Source organism: Aythya ferina (genome assembly GCF_964211825.1).
Source record: "Aythya ferina genome assembly, chromosome: 3".
Lineage (NCBI taxonomy): Eukaryota > Metazoa > Chordata > Aves > Anseriformes > Anatidae > Aythya > Aythya ferina.
In genome coordinates, this window is record NC_140298.1 from 80,876,372 (window position 1) to 80,892,716 (window position 16,345).

The window sequence follows — 16,345 nt, forward strand, 5'->3', positions numbered from 1 at the left end:
TGCTATTTCATAAATTTTGTCAGGAAACTTAATAACCAGAACCCCAGTCAGTGCTGAACTGAGCTCAATGGTAATTGCCAGAAATCTGAAAATGCTAGACAGCAGCAAGCAATCATATACAATGACATTTAAGAAGGAACTTCTGTCGCACATGTAGCAGTTTTACAAGTTGATGCAGCATGTTACTGCCCAGAAAAGATATAAGCTTGGATATCTAAATATTAAACTGGATAATATATCCACAGGAGTATACTCTTCGGAGAAAAATCCTCTGCATTTTGTTACATCTGTATACAAGCCATCACTTTATGGATACTTTCAGTATGGATGAGATTTCCAAATAGCATGAAAGGACGCGCATTTCATGGTTAGGAGCTTATTTACAGAACCATAATTTACAGTACTATGAGACTGTTTTGACAAGCTGACAAATCCAACATTTAATTTCCATTTTTATTTATATCAGATACATCAGAGTCAGTGAATTGGACAGTTTCTTCCAGAGTGGCTTCCCGAGGTCTTTTAACCATTTGGGGATGAGCTTCCACACCGGATGAAAAGTCAGGATTAAGCAGGGATGTTATCTAGTCTGTCAGCTGGGGAGAAAAGAACATGAATTCACTTCATCAGCCATTCCTTGTTACCTGACTCGTTTTCAGAATTCATATCTGGTTTTCCTTGAAAATAGGCAGGATGTCTAGCAATGTTTTCCTATGAACATAATGGTACAAAAATTAAGACAAAAATCTCTAATCATTAAGATTAATTTATACTGGAGATTCATGGCCACCTTCACTGGCCAGATACGTGTGGAAGAACGACTTTTCAGGCACTACTGAAGTCTCCAAAGCTCATACAACCATTTGTGTACCTGGAAATGGGAACTAAGGGATCAAGATAGGCAAGCTCCATCTTAGTTATTATGTAGCTCTTAGCCCCAGAATTGTATGTGTTGGACATTCATGCTCTAGGGTAGCATTTTTGATGAATTCCCACAAGGTGGAGTAGTTGTAACTTTCTGTTTGGAGTTAAAAGTAAGCAAATATGCAGCATAGTAAGACTACCATACCATAAAGAACCATGCAACAAGGTAAAAAGGGTTAGCCGCTCTTAATGATCACTGTTATGAAAGAGCACAGTCAAACTAGCAGATATTGCCCCTTGAACAAGCGTTATTAAAAAAAAAAAAAAAAAAAAAAAAAAAACTGTGATACTTGTGATCACAGAATCATAGAACAACTTGGGTTGGAAGAGTCCTTAACGATTATCTAGTTCCAACCCTGCTGCCCTGGGCATGGATACCACCCACTAGATCAGGTTGCCCAGGAGTATATCACTTATAACACTTACCTAGTATCTAGTTCAGGGAATTGCTCAGTAATTTACAACCAAACAGATGAACCAGGCAGTGTAAAAAGAAGCAAGGAAGAATAAGAAAGGCAAGGCAGAAAACAAGAAGAATATTGTCTATTTATTAATACCAGAAACTAGTTCCATTATAACTAGGTGAGTTTTATATAACTTATTGAGAGCTGTGATAACTTGAAACAGGTGTTCAAAATAAAAATCTAAATATAATACCATTATTCCACTTTCTTGTTCAGAAAAATGAAACAGTTTTAGTATTCTAAAGACCTTTTTGTTTTGTTTTGTTTTGTTTTTTAAATAAGGCAAGCTTTTGGACCATTTTTATATTTATCTAAGTTCTCCAATGTATTTTGCTGAGGAATGTTGCAACAAAATAATTAACTATTGTTTAATAATGAGATAATGACAGTTATGCAGAATCCCATTGAACCAAGATCGTATACAGAAAATATATAGCAAAAAGTCATTTCTATGTAAGAAGCCTCAATAAGGTATCTGTTTTATTTAAGTCCTTTTAGGAGCTCTTTTAGATCTCCACTATGCATCTCCATGGAGAGGGGGAGGGGGAGTTTAATTCCAAATGGAAAAAAAAATCCTCTAATAGAGGCAAGACAAGACCTAGAAGTACAACAGTTGGGAAATGCACTGGCTACCAGTCTGCTGCTGCTGCTTGCTATGAGTGCCAAAATGTTTCTCAACTGAGACCATGTTTCCCAACTGAGACCAGTGCTTGGGTAACTGCTGCTTCTGCCTCATGTTATTCACTGCTTCTCAGGACTCGCTTGCCACTGAAATGAAGAGCGCCAGCATTACATCTGCATTTGACCCCATGACGGTATCTTCCAACATTTTTCCAAGCATTACTTCATTGCTTTACTAACACTATTTGAGGAGCTGTGGGTACCGTTTCAGTTGTGCTATCTTTTTTCCTGCTTCTTCTGTGATTGCTAATACAGAATTGTTTGTTGGGAATGTGTGACACAGTCCACCAGTGGGCTTTTCTGTTCTTCATTCCCATCGTGATTCACACTTAGCTTCTTGACTAACCAGTCAAGTCCCTGACACCTGAAATGACTGAAGTAAAGTGCAGCTGAAGAGCTCAGTCTTGAGGCTCTTGGGTAATATGGAAGATTATTAAACAGATGCATCTAAATGTAATACACCTTAAAGACCTTACACAAAAAAAAAAAAAAAAAAAAAAAAAAAAAAAAAAAGCCAGGATATTTTAATATGGGTTGATAATCCATACTTACTTGGCAGTCTTATGAAGGCTGTTAAGCTGGCTGTCCTTAGCTGAAGTGAAATCAGAAATAGGCTTATGAATAAAACCTGGACTTTTTTAAGCATGTCCTATGGATGTTTTTTATTAACATTGCTTCATCGACCCAAGGAATGCTGCCTTTTATTGATAAGTATTTATCCATAATTAATCAGTGTATGCTTGCTATGATTCCAACCATTGTGGATGTGTCTGGCATGTTCCCCCACATCTTGCATTTCCTTACAGTCCTCCAGCTGGGATGCAGAAAAACTGCAGTGTTCTCTGGGATGCAGCTGCAGTGTCAGAGCCAGACCTTTCTCTAATATAAGCCAATCTAGCAGGCAATTTAATGTCAGAATGTGTCCTCTAACTATGCAATATGCCACAGCAAAGTAGGTGCTAGTTAATTTTTCAGTTCTTTTCTGTCATTCCAGCACCAGTAGTTAGTCCAGATCTCAAAATTTTAGCAAGTCTGACTGTTACAGAATATGTATAGTGTATATATAATATATGTAGTATAATATATAGAGAGAATTATTACTAACATAGTTGTGCAGCTGCATGATAAACTTGTAAATATTAAATCAATTAGATAACTAAAAACCACCCAGCATTAAGAGAATAAGGTTTATTTTTCTATTTGATGATCACTGGAAGACTGTTATCACACATTCATAACTTTGTTTGGTCCCGTTGAATTTTCATTGTTTTTTCCTTCATTGCACATTGATGTGTACTTGTCATAATGCATGGTGTTCTGCTCTGTCATGTTCCATACAGAGCATTATTGGGGAAAATTCAATTTAGAATTTCTCTTCATTGTTGTGAGGGTCTTTGTGACGTGTGAAAGCAAAAAATTTAAGGCTACTGAAAACCTGAGTGAGAGGGAGAAAGAAAATTCCTCTTTGTATTTAAAATCTTAGTGGCTGATGTGTCATTCATGACATTTTCAAAATGTTTCACAGAAAGAGCTCTTTGTCTGCAAAGCAACTCACCTTGTGCTTTGCAGGTCCCTGCTGAGTCAGGGCTCAAATAACAGATTGTCACCAACCCAAAATGATATCAGCTACAGTGCTTAAAAACAGAGCTTGCAGCTATGAAACTTTTGTTTTGTTTTGTTTTGTTTTCCCTGTAGTATTGTTGTCCTAGTAGTGTTGTGTTAGATCCTCTGAGCAGTTTCTTCACAATACTCTCAGTGGGAGGCAAAAGCTAGACATGAGTAGGAGCTGGTAATTACCATAGTGTCTCTAGGCACCCACATACAAGAGCTTTTGGGCTAGAGATTAGAAGACCTGGTCAAATTAAAAAGGAAAAAAAAAAAAAAAATGGAAGATATTTTACCTGTCATTGTTGTATCACTCTAAGTTTAATAAAAGTAAAGCAGACAGGGAGGGGCTTCTTCATTTACGCCCTGGGTAAAGTGTCTGCATTAGACAGCTCAGGGAATTTAACAGATTTAACAGTTGTTACCTCTATAGGTCAGTCAGCTTTTTTTATTGTTGGTGTGGGTCTTTTAACAGCAACAGAGAAAACAACAGCACATTAGACAACATAATTGTAAAAAAATATAAAGAAGCAAAATGAAGACTCACTGAGAGGTACAAGGTCTGAAACTATTTTTATCTCATTTTTAAGTTGACTAGTTTTCTAGTCAACAGCATAGCATCCCCTTCAAGTTTAAGTCTTGCTTCATTCGTGTAAGAGGACATCCTACAGTGTAAAACTCAGTTATGCGAGCAAGGAGTACACTGAGCTGCCTAGAAATCACTTAAGAATCTTGTAAACGTCCACTGATGGCATGAAAGCAGCAATGTTCATATATTACTTGCATTTGTTTTTATAACCAGCTTAGTGAGCTCTGCTTTTAAAGCAAGTTCCTGTCATACTGCTTTATAACTTCAGCTTGTGGGATGAGACATCAGCATGCCAGAAAACTGCAGGGCCAGTGTCTAGACTAGGAGAAATAGTCTGATTCCTGAACAGCTGGAGGACTTCCAGCAGGTGCACAGCTGAGATACAAAATATGAAATTTGTATGAGCACTGTATATTTTGCAGGATTCCTGTGCTGCTGACACAGAACCAGCCATTTTGGAAGGTGGGAAGCAATTCGGTCTTTCAAGGAACAGCCACATTGCCGTCGCATTTGATGACACCAAAGTGAAAAACAGGTACGTTGTTTATTTCAGTAATGAGCTGTCATGGAATAATACCAAAATAAAATTCAAAAGCTTCTCCCACAGTTATGGACATTATCTGAAAAATCTCATGTCCTGTGGCTAATTCATTTCATTACACAAACATAAATAATGTTAAAGCGTGGAATCTAGGCAATGAAATGTCCATCCAAGTAACAAAAACAGTTTACCTCTTTTTTTTGGTAAGGGTTTGGGTTTGGGCACATGCAAAACCTAACAAACCTAGACTGACTTAAAGAAAAACAAACAGAAGAGTGTAATTAGGTCATCCAAAAGAGTTCATAGGTTGCTTTTTGCAAGGAAGTTTCTAGGTTCAGTAACTTGACAATTTATGGTAATAAACCAACCTTCTTTTTTCCTCTCTTGCAGTAGTTAAGATTGGGCATGCACAGTAAACACGTGAAATGACATTGCCCTCGCGAAGTATAATTATAAATACATATCCACGCTGACATGTGAAGGAATTCCCAGAGTTCCTTCTAAGAATACAGATGTTTTCAATGCCTTACTAATTTACAGGTCCATCAGCTTCACGCTCAGTTGTTACCCACACAGATGTTGTACTGTGTATTTTCATTTATGCTAATTTTAGAAAACTGGGAAAACTATTAAAAGAAAAATATAATCCTATGGTCCTTGCATGTGCTATTTTCAAATAAGAATCCAGGTCTGTCTGCTTTCATGCAATGATTTTTCATGTTTATATGATCAACTGCTTTCCGATACTGACTTTGCAGCTCAGCTAGGGTTAGGGTAGCGATCTGCTGCCAGTACAACCTTTGCATTCAGATAATCTAAATCATTTCCCAGGGTCCATTTCCAAGGTTCTTTGATGTAAGAAGGAAAGATTCACAAAAGCAATAAATGCATCCTGCATGGGGTGGGGCCTCACCCTCAGTGTCAGCTGTCCTACCTGTGTCAGTGCAGGTATGGGGCTGGTAGCTTCAGAAGGGGAGGCTGGTTGTAGGGGAGGTTTTCATCATTACCAATCAGTTGAAGAGGTCAGTGGTTTTCACAAGAGAGCAGACTTCCTCAGACACACCCCCATATTTTGCTGGGAGAAATCAAAATTAGCATCTAATATTCCAACTGTAAATGCTTCCCTCTGCATCTTTAAAAGTTTGGTAACCTGTCTTCAGGCAATGCAACTCACTAGAAACTAAACATTTGCTGACTGTCACTACAGCTGTCTCTTACTTGTGAGCATTGCGTGTGTGGAAGATGGATGACACCTCTGGAATTTTACAAATGTTGTGATTTTCTAGCAACAACAGCTGCAGCTGAGAATTGTATCTCCAAATTCTGTGCCAAAGTTGCAGTAAATACTTTACTGTATTTCCACAGTAACAGGACACTCACATGTCAGGGATCAGATGTGTGTGAAAAGCAATGCACGCACGACCAAATTATTTTTCTTAACTCTGATGGGCAAGTAAAATAGTTCACTAACTGTAAAGTTTTGTTCGAGGAATGCAAAAAGGTAAAGTGGGTAATTTTATCTACTGATAATTTGTCTACTCTGAATATTGTTTTTTTTGCATCCATTTTTGCTTGTTTGATTTTCAGACTCACAATTGAATTTGAAATCCGGACAATGGCTGACTCTGGCTTGCTGTTTTATATGGCCCGCATCAACCATGCTGATTTTGCTACTGTTCAGATAAAGAATGGACTGCCTTACTTCAGCTATGATCTGGGGAGTGGAGACACCAACACAATGATTTCCAGCAAAATAAATGATGGCCAGTGGCACAAGGTATAATAGTCTCTAATGCTAAATTACTCTCTGTAATGCTGAGAGAGAGCTTTGTTTTGCCTTAGGATATTTGCAAAAATATAGTTTGTACAAGCTAACCTTTCAAATAGACATTTTTGTAGTCTGCAAAATTTGTGCTTTGAGGTGCAATGTTAAGTACACAGCATATACATGTATTCTAACAAAGAAGTTATTGTTGAACTTTGAATTTTCTCCTTCAAGAAGCATGTATTTCTGGACATATTTAGAATATGTCCAAGTATGGTAAGGAATTGCAAAAAATGTTCCTTCTTGCCTAATAGGACTCTAGTGAGTATCATCTTGTACCGTTTCAATACATCTTTAAAGCCATTTGTTTATATGTTAATAATGTCACTGTTCAGCCATAATACTAAGAACAATGGAAAGAAATTAACATTTAAGTAATTTTTCCTGCATTATTAATTCAATTCATTAGGGATTAAATATGATGCTAATGGATGTTTTTGTCTTATGTGACTTCATGAGAGGAAACATTTTTCAGTATATGCAAAGTCTGTGGCTTTTGGATGGTAAGGGAAGGACCAATATCACAACCATGAAGTTCAATATGTACTGGGCCAAGAACAACAAACACATTGTATATCCATTAGGTGAAATAAAAGCTTGAAGGCACCAATAATGAAAAACAAGTAACTGAGTATTCAAGATATATGCTATAAGAGACATTACATTTTGGATAGATATTTGGATAGTCACCATTCACATCTCTGTCACTAAACAAGAATAAATCTAATTGCATTTTCCTTTATGCTCTTAACACTCCCTCTTGTTAGTCATCCTTGGTCTCTCTCTGCTTCATTTCCAGCTGTTCCACAGGAATTTTATTTTCACTCCTTTATTATTATTATTATTATCCAGGAATATTCTGATGCTACCAATTGTTCTAAATGCAAAGTGGTTCATAATGGGAAAAAATAAAGCTGTAGTCATTATTTTATCTGTTTTACTTAATGTCTGGGAACAGTAAACTAGTGTGCCTTTACAACAGACCCCCTATAAATACAGAACAAAGATGTGTTTTACTCTTTTAGCTCTGTTTTCTCTATATTCTAACTAGAACATTTAGTTTTCAGTGTAAGGTTATGCTCTTTGAGCATGCAACTTGGCACTGTGTGAGAGATGGACCCTTGTAGATCCCATTTTTACAGGAAAGAATGGAGACAAAACCTAAATTCACAGCTCCTGAAGAGCAAAAGAAAATCCATTTTGGCATGGGTGGAAGGAAGGCAACCTCTTTAATAAAAGACCACATTTTTTGTTTCTGAGAAAGCAGGAGCTTTCCTTAAAATAACCCTTTTCATGAGAACCGTTTCTCCACTTGAAATGGTTTAGGTTGAAATGTTTTCTTCAGGCCTAGAGAAGCAATGGCACTGATAAAACCATCCTTCCAGGCTTCATTATTGTGCTACTTCATGCTGTTGCTATCTCTTTAAGAGGACTTAAAGAGATAAGACTGTAAGACTGTCCATTCCCATTTTCTTTCTCACTCACCAAATCCTCCTTCTGCTCAGGGTGTAACTACACATCTCAGATTCACAGTTGTCTAGAAACACCAGGTTCGGTCCCTTGCCACCTGGGCAGCCCTTGTTAGTATTCACTTATTCCTCTTGCATGACAGATGTGCTGCTACATTGAAGTAGGAACAACCACATTAAAGAAAAGCCAAAGAAAAATAGTTTGTTTCTGCTCCTCCACTGAGCTAAGTTCTGTTCTGTTTAGCAAACTGCTGTGATAATGTGTGCTACATTTTACCTTTTATCCCTTTATTATACAGATACATTATTATACTGATTCGTAGAGACCTCAATCCAATCTTTGGACAGAAATTGGCCTACATTTGTTAGGATAGATTTTCATCAACTGTGCAGCAATTGCACTTCTTCCATGTGATTCACAGTCCATTTGTCTGAACAGAAGCCTTACAAACATAGCTGGTATTACATTTACCCTAGCCTGAACTATAATCTGAGGCACATCCAAACTAGTGGAATAGTAAACTCAATAATGTCTGCATATGTTCTGTAATAAAGCTTTGCAACAGGTGACACTAACATTCAGCATGTACTATTACTAGTACTTAACATTGCTATCTGATTCTAGGAAAAAGAATATTTCAGTGTGACTATGATAGTAATAATTTCTCTTTCAAAAGGAACCCCATGTCCTTTCAATAGTTCTGATAAGTAATAGTCATGATGCCTTCTGACCCAAAACTAATTAAAAGGCAGACACATGTTTGCACAAAACTCTGCACAGGAACTCTGTTCTATGGACACTATCCATAACTGTTAGCCAAGTACTTCTGATCACCACTGCTTTCTCACTTATTGTTATAAATTTTAGACTGTAAGGCTTGTTACAATATGTAAAACACTCTTTCCAGGAAACCGTCTGTAATTGTATTACATTCGCATTTTCTTTTAGATAAAAGTCATTCGAACCAAGCAAGAAGGAAACCTCATAGTAGATGGTGTTTCAAACAGTACTGTGAGCCCCAAAAAAGCTGATATATTGGATGTTGTAGGGATGCTGTATGTTGGAGGATTACCCATTAACTACACAACTAGAAGAATTGGTCCGGTAAGCACATTTAAATAAGTTATTATACACTCCTTAAGTATGTCTCAACTGGTACTGGTATCTTCCAAGTTTTGTTTTGCTTTTTCCCTAGACTGCTCTTGAGTATTAATAAATATTTGATAAAATGGATTTTTGATAAATGGTATCAAAAGTATACTGAAGGTATACTAACTTAGTTATAAGTATACTATACTATATAGTTATAAGGTATACTAACTCCTTCCAGTGGGAGGATCTGACTCAGAACCCAGTTAATGTAAAGAACTAGGAATAGCAAACAGCTATTGTTACGGAAACGTAGAAATACCCATATACTTGCATTCACTTGGATCACTACACAGCCAGAGCATAAGTTCCTGAATATCACTTGCCTTTTCTCTTGGCTGTAATCCATCTTGCAGTGAGAGCTAATAAACAGAGAAAACATCTCTTAAGAGAAGCAGTAGAAGCCAAAACTACCCCTAAGTACTCAGTAGTACTGCTGCTTACTGTAGTAATTGCGTTTGAGTTGTTATTGCTAGCTTAGAAGAGAATGTATTTGGAGTAAGACCATGAAAAATCTGTTGTCCTCAAATGTGCATATTTATCACAGTTTCAGCCTAAACGCCCAGCTTTCATGCTGACATGAAAGGTATCTTGGCAAACAGAGGTTAATATCATTTTGGCCTGGAAACTCTAGGATTAAACAGGAATACTGTATTCCCTCACCCACACCATATGGATTTATCTAACCAGATCTGAGGCACTGAAAAACAAAAGCATACATAGCTACCCAAAAATATAATTCCTAATGCTATCAAATTATGTTATTTGAAATACAACTGCAATTTACATATACTAATCTGAGGAGAAAGGTAACGCTAAATTCTTACCTATTGCTCATGTCAGAAGTAATAGAGGGAACCCAAGCAGATAAATGGCTCAGTCTGGCAATAACAGTCGTGTCAGATTCTGACAGTCTTAAGTGCTTTAGGATTTAATGAAGCTGTGACTTCAAATGTCATTCACAGAAGGTAAAAATCAGTGCTTGCCTTTCAATCATTCCCAGTAAAATACATCTCATGATGTATTAATAGAATATTGTGTTGTAGGTTTCATGTAAAGACTGAAGCAAAGTTGAAAGCATGTATTATCTTAGTTCAGGCTTTCCGCTAAACAGATGTCAACCTCTTTAGACACTAGTCTAGTATGTAGTGGTAGGTGGGCTGGCTTCCTATCAGAAGACTGATACCTACTTGTTTGACATCAACAGATGTCACATTTTAAACACGCAAAACTCTACTTTCGGCAAAAGAATTTATATAGCCTGTTAGCATGCTAAAGTATAACCAGGTTTGCTTTCCTATTGGGAAACTGAAATTTTGAAGTTAGAGAATGTTATCAAGTTGTCTACAAATCTTGCATTTCTATGATTGAATTTCACAGTGAAGATGGTAAGAATTGTTTTCTGGTATGCGTTTTTTTTGGTAACATGATGTTGATTTGGAGACGATTTTCACTTAGAAAAAGGTCTCTGAAAAATCTGACAGAAAAGCAATACATAAAGATATATAAAGAATATACTCAGCTTGGAGCTGAATATATTCACTGATATTGCTAAAGTTTCCATGAAAACTTTGTACAGGTTTGTTTAGTAGTAATAAGATATATATACCACACTACATGCAGCTTTGATTTAGAAGGAAAGGGATGTTTTTTTAAGAGGTGGTTTTAGAAAGCCTTTCAAATTGCTAGTCAGGATATTATTAGAGAAAGTAGTGTGCAGAATCAAGACTTCCATCTGCAGGTGTTTCTTTCTTCTTTCTATGTTTATACATATTTTTTTCACAGTATTGTATAAACTGATTTTTATTTTGCTCTTTTGTGTTGCATTGCTTATGAATATGTCTTCTTTTTCTTCCTTAAAGTGCAGATTTATCATTTTCCTCTCTCCCATTGTTATCATGGATAAACTTTCCTGACACTAAGTTAGGCCTCTATATAAAGCTGAGAACCAAAAAGCAGCATCTGCATACCTTGGGAAGGAGAGTTCTAGGGTAGTTCATAGAGGGGAAGATGCCAATGGCTTCCAGAGGTCCCACTGGGATGGGACCTGGGCAGCCCCTCATTTCTGACCCCCAGGCAGGATCTCACTCATACCATCGGCTTCAGCATGCCCATGCCACCCACCCACAGGTACAAAAAAATGTTCTCTGTGCAGAAGCCAAGCTGGCGCTGCAGTTTGCTACCCAGCACTGGAACACCCATGCACCTGAGCACATCCCCTTCCTTAGGGATATGGTTTAGTGGGGACTGCTAGCGTTAGGTCAGAGGTTGGACTCGATGATCTTGAGGTCTCTTCCAACCTAGAAATTCTGTGAAATTCCTCCACCCAGCTCTCTGGCCACTGGTGTGGCCACTGTCAGAATGGTTGCTGGCCCTATAGAAGATTATATGAGAAAATATGTATAGCCAACAACTTATATGTTGGGGCGCAGTTCATTTCAGTAAGTGCCTAAATCCATTAGCTCAGTCTTACCATGTAGACCCACAGTAAAGTGATTAAAAGGAGAAAAAAAGCCCTCATAAAATTACCAGCAGCCCAGAGAACTATATCCAGTATCTTTGTCTACTTGCAAACCCCATAACCTAGTAATTAAAAAGGTAAAGTATGGGCCATTAAATTCCTGCATTGCTGATGTAATTTGCTATGTTTCATTATGCAGTGTATTATTTTATGTCCCCCATTAAGCCAAATAGAGATCACATCTCTGAAAAGTAATGTAATTCCTCCTTAGCGTGATTGAGATTAGATACCAATTATAATCAGATATTAAGGATCAGCCACATAAAATTAAAGTATTATTCAGCTCCATAAAACCAGCAAAGAAAAGGTACTTTTTAGTGACAAAATGTAGGCCTTTATTCTAATCATTTCAGTTTGCTTTGCAAAGTTATACGTTTTGTTTGAAATATGGAATGCAGGTCACCTATAGCATTGACGGCTGTATCAGAAGTTTTAAAATGACAGAATCACCTGTTGACCTGGATAACCCAACTTCGAGCTTCAACGTTGGAAAGTGCTTTGTCACTGCCCAGAAAGGAACATACTTCGATGGAACAGGCTTTGCCAAAACAGGTAGCAAACAGCAATTTTGCTGATAGGCAAAGAACAAAGGAAGAGGAGATGTTTTCAAAAATGTCTACTATTGCTACCTAACTCCTGTTGACTGGAGGCAAAGTGAGACCAGAATATGAAAATCCCACTTACAGTTTTTAATTATCTTGCCTAGGGATGGAATATATGACTTTCTAGCAAGGTCTCACTCAAAGTGCAGCCACCATAACTGTTTCTTACATGATTTCATATGAAATGGAGTGCGTTAATAATGCTAAGTTATACAAGGTAACTACCTTGCATTAATGGCAACGCATTGTGTGATTATTAGGAATAATGTAATTAAGTACCTTTCTTCATTTTATTACACTTTCCCTTTTCTCTCCAAGTTGGTGCATACAGAGTGGGAACAGATCTGCTAGTGGAATTTGAATTCCGCACAACACAGATGAATGGTGTGCTCCTAGGAGTAAGCAGCCAGAAAATGGATGGGCTTGGCATCGAATTAGTGGATGGAAAAGTAAGTAGAAAGCAGTTTTAACTCTTTGTAAATGTTCTTTTTTCAATATCATGACTTGCCACTTTCCATACATCCAGAGGTTCTTACACTTTTACAAACATATTCTAAAAGATTCTGTAACACTTGACTTTCCCAAAACTGCAACATCCATACTTAAATTTGAACAGGAAATGTTTTGAGGAAAGCCTTCATCATTAATAATACTAGTTTCCTATGTGTATCTTTTATTTCAGTCTGTTAAACCAGTCGGTATTCTATTATTATAAGGAGCTGTTTAGACAGTACATAGAAAGGGGATTCAAAAACTAAGACAAACAAGAAAAATAACAAACTCTACAACAGGTTTGCACATTTCCATTCTATTTATATGAGTGACATGACGCAGACCCTCCCTGAGACTATGCAGGAGGACAGCAATTGACACAATGTTATTAAATCAGAGCATTAGAGTGTGAAGTCTGAGTGTGTTGATTTTAAATACACAGACATAAAAAAAGAACTGTGTAACTGTTTTGAGAAATATCTCACTTTGATGTCATGCTTTTCAGGTGATGTTCCATGTTGACAATGGTGCAGGCCGATTCTCTGCTATCTATGAGCCTCATGCACCAAACAGATTGTGTGATGGGCAGTGGCACAAGGTTGTTGCAAACAAGATCAAACACCGTTTAGAGCTGACTGTAGATGACACACAAGTGGATGGTAACAGTCCAAACAGAGCCTCGACCTCAGCAGACACTAACGACCCTGTCTTTGTTGGAGGATATCCTGGTAAGCATTTAAGGCATAAGTAATGCTTTACTTGTGCTCTAGCAATGCTGCCTTGGTAATGTCGTAAATGCAATTAGGACTAGTATGCTGAAGTTGGTGGATAAGAATACCTAAGTTTGTATCACTTGGCATGGATGCTTGTTTCTGCACCCAGCTGCATTTCAGAATTAGAAGTTCTGCAGCACTACAGGATTCTCACCAGTCCGCCCTGCCCAGTCTCAAATGGAGATGCTGTCACAGAGGAGCAGGCAAACTTTCTGCCTTCTGCTGCTCACAATGCACACAGCCTCCCTGATAAAACTTTCTCTTTTAATAACCAGAAGTAACAGTATTTGGCAAATTAAATTTACTGAAAGAAAACATACATACCCTTGAGGAGGCAAGGCACTGTGTGTACACGAGCATGTTAAATATGAGGAATTGAGGAATGTGGACAACAGCTTGCACAGAGTTGAGAGAACACCTTTTCCTGATGAATATTTTCACTGTAGAGTCTAGTGACCCTATAGAAACTACGAAAAAAGAAACTAATCAAAATTAGTTTCAGTAATACTCAGTAGTCTGGAAGTCCTTGAGATATCTTGTTTCTAGCAGAGGTAATTGAACAGGATTCATAACTGGGCTGAGCTCTTCAGCTAGCTTCATCTTTCACTATGCTGACAATGAATGCTAGTTGATCTGTTCAGAGGAAATCAACAGGCTTGTCTAATAGCAGTTTGCTTTCTGAAGACACAGATAAGGTTTTTGCAAACTGTCAATTCTGCTGTATTTACAATAAAGTTTCTCTCTAGTTGGCAATCAGAAGAATTAAGTAAATTTGCAATGTGTGTCTGTTCTAGAGCAAATATGGGAAGACTCCTCTTAAGTAAATTCCTACATGATTTTAGGAGATAGTGCCAGAGATTGAGCAAGGAGGTCAATTACTGGTTATCCATAGAAACCATTACTCATCTTCTGCTACCACCCTTCCCTATACAAGAATGTTCAAGGTTGCTTGAACTAGTGGAAACACATCCGATGTGAAACACTGCAATGCTGTGGCCAGCCAGTCCATACCAGCATAAAGTATTTCTGTAACCCTTAGTTGTATCAATCACACATATTTGTACTGGAGCGTATCCCTGTAGCCACTTTTTCACTTGGAAGAAAAGAGAGCGACAAGTTCAGCCATGAATTATGAATTTCAAAAAATTGAGATAAAGATTTTCAGTGTTCCAGTCAAACCAACCCTCACTTCTGTCACTGTCCATTCACAGTAGGATAGTCCCCTCCTTTGTTCACAACAGGTCTCCCTGCAGCCCTGATGATGTAGCAGAGCCATCCAGCCAGGGTGATAGCAAAGTCTTGTGGCTTTTTTTTTTTTTTTTTTCCTCTCGGTTGGAAACAGAAGTGACAAGAGTGCTGAGGTGCTAATAGGCTGACTTCCCACCCCTGCCATCAGAGTGATTCCAAGGAATGTTTATCAATATGATAACGAGAACTTAATATACATAATTTATACATACATATAAAGAGTATGCAAAAAGAAAGAAAGAAAAGGAAAGAAGAGTGTTTGAAAACTTCTTTATATGACAACTGAAGCACATGGTTGAGGAAATGACTTTGTCAAGATACTAGGGCTAATGAATATTGCATCACTTTTGGCCTTTTTTTCCCCCCTTTTCCTCTGCTATGTTGTGGATAAATACCTTAGAAGTTGGCAGGATGAGCATGTAACTATCATACACCACTTGTAGGTAACAAACTGTCATTTGGCCATTTTGTTTCACTTACCTATTTTCCTGATTTATATCGTTTACAATGGCAGTTTAAACATCCTCAGATTCTGCCACTGTCATTCTAGGACAGGAAAAAGAAGGAAGACTGGATTGTTACTATTACATTAAGGATTTATCATATTCGTTCATAATGTTTGTCAGTTTTTGAGAATATTAGATGATATAGAGCAAATAAAACACTATATATGTACGTATATATCTCACTGGGGATATTTATTCTTTGGCAGGACTGTTGTAGAACAACCTGAAGTAGCAACTCAAACTTATCTAATTCCTTTTGCCTTTTTTTCCTCCCTCAGATGGTGTGACCCAATTTGGGCTGACCACTAATATCCGTTTTAAAGGATGTATTCGATTTCTGAAGCTCACCAAGGGTACCGCTAAAGCTCAAGAGATTAACTTTAGCAAAGCTTTGGAGCTGAAGGGTGTTCAACCAGTGTCATGTCCTGCAAACTAACTGTCATTCAGCTGATATGGGTCTGTTTGTATAAGCATCTCAGATTAAAAACAAAACAAAAATATATATATACACTGCATTCATAATAAAATGCCTTTATGCAATATTTGGGTAGTGTTTGTGGTATATTCAAATGGCTATTTCAAAGTACCTCCCAAACAGAATGCCAGAAGTAATCTTCTCCCTGTCTTTCATTAAGGATGTAAAGAAATATTTTTTTCCTACCTCTTTCATTGTAGCTTGGAATGGAAGTGTTTCAGCATAATTCTGCCGAGTGAGACCATGCAGGATGTTCCTTTGCTGTGGAAATTACATTCATTTTCCGTTCTTAATACAGTGCACTTGCATACATACATACCTCTGTCCTTCACTAAAAAACAAAACAAACAAACAAAAAAACTTACTTCCAAAAAGCTTGCTGTGGTCACTCCCAAGATTCATTAGAAATTTTCTGTGATCATAATATTTCCTATGAAAATTGCACTGAGAAAATGTTAAGTTTTATGTATTCTATGTGGC

The 16,345-nt window shown here is 37.4% G+C and overlaps 1 protein-coding gene across 11 annotated transcripts in view; it reads left to right on the forward strand.

The window, feature by feature from the left end:
- LAMA2 (laminin subunit alpha 2) overlaps positions 1–15,930 on the forward strand; it is a 376,777-nt gene extending 360,847 nt beyond the window's left edge. For 7 of the 11 annotated variants that reach the window (XM_084516212.1, XM_084516216.1, XM_084516217.1 and 4 more), the window contains 8 exons: positions 2,144–2,203; positions 4,686–4,798; positions 6,392–6,581; positions 9,048–9,203; positions 12,168–12,321; positions 12,690–12,820; positions 13,369–13,591; positions 15,669–15,930. In XM_084516212.1, the coding sequence (XP_084372338.1) occupies positions 2,144–2,203; positions 4,686–4,798; positions 6,392–6,581; positions 9,048–9,203; positions 12,168–12,321; positions 12,690–12,820; positions 13,369–13,591; positions 15,669–15,826 (1,185 nt within the window). In that variant the 3' untranslated portion in view covers positions 15,827–15,930. The remainder of the gene's footprint in view (positions 1–2,143; positions 2,204–4,685; positions 4,799–6,391; positions 6,582–9,047; positions 9,204–12,167; positions 12,322–12,689; positions 12,821–13,368; positions 13,592–15,668) is intronic. The other 4 variants (XM_084516219.1, XM_084516210.1, XM_084516214.1 and 1 more) reach the window with 1 other exon arrangement.
- Positions 15,931–16,345: the final 415 nt, after the last annotated feature.